The sequence below is a fragment of the Trachymyrmex cornetzi genome, unplaced genomic scaffold (assembly GCF_001594075.2).
Source record: "Trachymyrmex cornetzi isolate Tcor2-1 unplaced genomic scaffold, Tcor1.1 scaffold2, whole genome shotgun sequence".
Lineage (NCBI taxonomy): Eukaryota > Metazoa > Arthropoda > Insecta > Hymenoptera > Formicidae > Trachymyrmex > Trachymyrmex cornetzi.
Window position 1 is genome coordinate 46,226 of NW_017296635.1, and position 2,728 is coordinate 48,953.

Below are 2,728 nucleotides of genomic sequence, written 5' to 3' on the forward strand. Positions count from 1 at the left end.
TGCGCAGACAGCATCAGTCAATGCGTTCGATACTCTATTTTTAAATATTTGTTGCCTGATACGTACACAATGAAACGCACATTGCAATGTTACATTAGCATAGCATGCGCAGACAGCATCAGTCAATGCGTTCGATACTCTATTGTTAAGTATTTGTTGCCTAATACGTACACAATGAAACGCACATTGCAATGTTACATTAGCATAGCACGAAACACGATCGTCATTGCAAAGGCCGAATATTTTCCATGTAACTATACTTACGGTCAGCATAACCGTAATTCTGTACATCATCAATGATATGAGGTATTGCCCATATACAGTCGTAAATTTTCACAGCCTTTTTCTCGGACGAATTGATTTGTGGTAGCTGAGATTTGAGTACAGATCTCAGTCGATTATATTCTGCAATGGCTCCCGAGTTTGTTCTAACGGATGCCGGATTGAAATTTATCAAATGTAGACCCTCCAGTGTACTCACTCGTGACAGACCTACATACACTTGACCATCAGTGAACACACTCGTTCCTAAATCCATCATTGCATCATTGCATTTTTATTGCGTAATTCCTTGACTTTTATGTACAGTTATTCCATAACTGAGAGACAATGGAAATTGTTTCCGATGTACCACTATTTTGTGGAATACTTCGAGTTTAATATCTACTCTCGTTATTATGACTTGTTTATTATCAGAAGTAACTATTGTAACGGTATCAATACGATTTCCATCAACAGAGCGATGAATCGCAATTACAATGCCTATTGTTCCATTGACAAGTCCCAAAGTGATATCAATGTTTCGTCGAATCATCACTTTAGCGCCAATTTTAATCGCTTTTACTCTTTCAATACCAGCTGTTTCCGAAACTTTTTCATCTTTGTCTTTTAAAATTTTGTGCACTTTTTTCTTCATTGCTGGAGAACAGTCGACATTATCTTCTGCTATCAGTAAAATTTCATCGCCATTAATTTTATCGAGCATCGCCGTGTTCAAAGTCGTGCACAAATAACACGTGGGTAATAAACATATTGTATCAACCGGTAATTGATTCATATAAGTGCAAAGTTCATTCAATCTTTCATCGCAACTTCCTTTGAAATTAATTTTTCTCGACTGGAGAACATTGATGTCAGAATCCGTTACCAAACCTATCCGAATTCTAGAAAGTATCTCGCGGTATGTGTTGTCACATCTTTGTCGCATATTAATCAAAAGTTCGTCGTATTCGAACAATCTCCACAAATCAGATCCACCCATGGTACCTAAATACTTCTGAATCTCTGATCGAGACATTATAACGAACGAAAATTGTTCTTTTACAGGGGGAAGCTGCAACAAGTCTCTAAACAGAAGAATGTGTTTTCTGCCAAAAAAACCGTCGTCTGTATCTGTCGTGTCGAAAATTTCACATAATCGTAAATTAATAAACATCATTGTCACATTCGAAATCATGGAAACCTCATCGATTATAAATAATTCGACATTCTTTAATTTCTCTCTCAAAGTTTTCAAAACCATATCTGACAAGTGCGTATACTTTGCCATGGATTCATGGGTAACAGGTAGCTGAAACATTCTATGGATCGTCAAACCATTGATATTGCATGCCGCGATACCCGTGGGAGCAGATATGGAAGTCACTTTTTTCAAATTTATTCCGATCCAATGTTTAATCGTTTCAATAAGAAAACTTTTCCCTGTACCACCCTCGCCGCTTACATACAGTCGCAGAATCTGATTTTTATTTTGCAAAATTTCGCATACTCTATCGAAGACTCTTTTCTGGTCTTCGTTCAATCGCGACATCATTTGCGATAAATCAATCGGGACGTCAATCTCACCAAATTCTTCCAGATCTTTCATCGCGCCGTCAACTTCTATCGGATTGCAATCCAATTCATCGTCGTCGGATCTCTCTTTGTCTGCTTTCAGCTCATTTTCGCGCATCGCGATTAATTCAGCTACGTTCTCAAAAGCTTTCTGTATTTCTTCGAGCCTTTATTGTTTTTCTTCGAGCCTTTCGTGATATTTCATCACCTTCGTCAAAGCAGACTCTGAATTCTTAAAGGCATCCGTGTAAGTCTCGTAAACGCCTTTCAGTTCACTCAAATCTCTCCACGGTTTAAACAAAAGTAGCGAGTAAAAGTATTTTTCGGGTTCAGTTTTGACATTAAATCGATAATGGTTAATTAAACAACACTTTTTTCGTTTTTTTAAAAATAAACCCGATACAAGTTTATAATATTCGACTTCGTCATTTTTTGGCATCTGTTTCGTAATTTCCCAAAATCTAGCAAAATCGTACAAATTCAATGATTCCAATTCCTTAGCTCTTTTCGGATAATGATCATCGATGAGCGACGGACAATAAATATTCGTAGATTCTTCATCGAGAGCTTTAATTTCATTGAATGTTTTAACTTTTCTGTTTCTTACTTCATTAACATCAATCCATTTGATAATGGTATCACTATCCGTACCATGCAAGGGATGATCTAGTAGTGTGTCTGCAGCTTCTAAAGCATCGCATTCTCTATTATTCAATGAACGCATCGCATTCTCTATTATTCAATGAACGCATCGCATTCTCTATTATTCAATGAACGCATTGAATGTTTTAACTTTTCTGTTTCTTACTTCATTAACATCAATCCATTTGATAATGGTATCACTATCCGTGATACCATGCAAGGGATGACTTAGTAGTGTGTCTGCAGCTTCTAA

At 36.9% G+C, this 2,728-nt stretch overlaps 1 protein-coding gene across 1 annotated transcript; it reads right to left on the reverse strand.

Annotated features, from left to right (window-relative positions):
• Nucleotides 1-223: 223 nt before the first annotated feature.
• Nucleotides 224-1,810, reverse strand: LOC108759631 (ATP-dependent DNA helicase PIF1-like). Its single transcript, XM_018505131.1, is given in 1 exon segment — nucleotides 224-1,810. A coding segment is annotated over 1 exon segment (1,587 nt).
• Nucleotides 1,811-2,728: the final 918 nt, after the last annotated feature.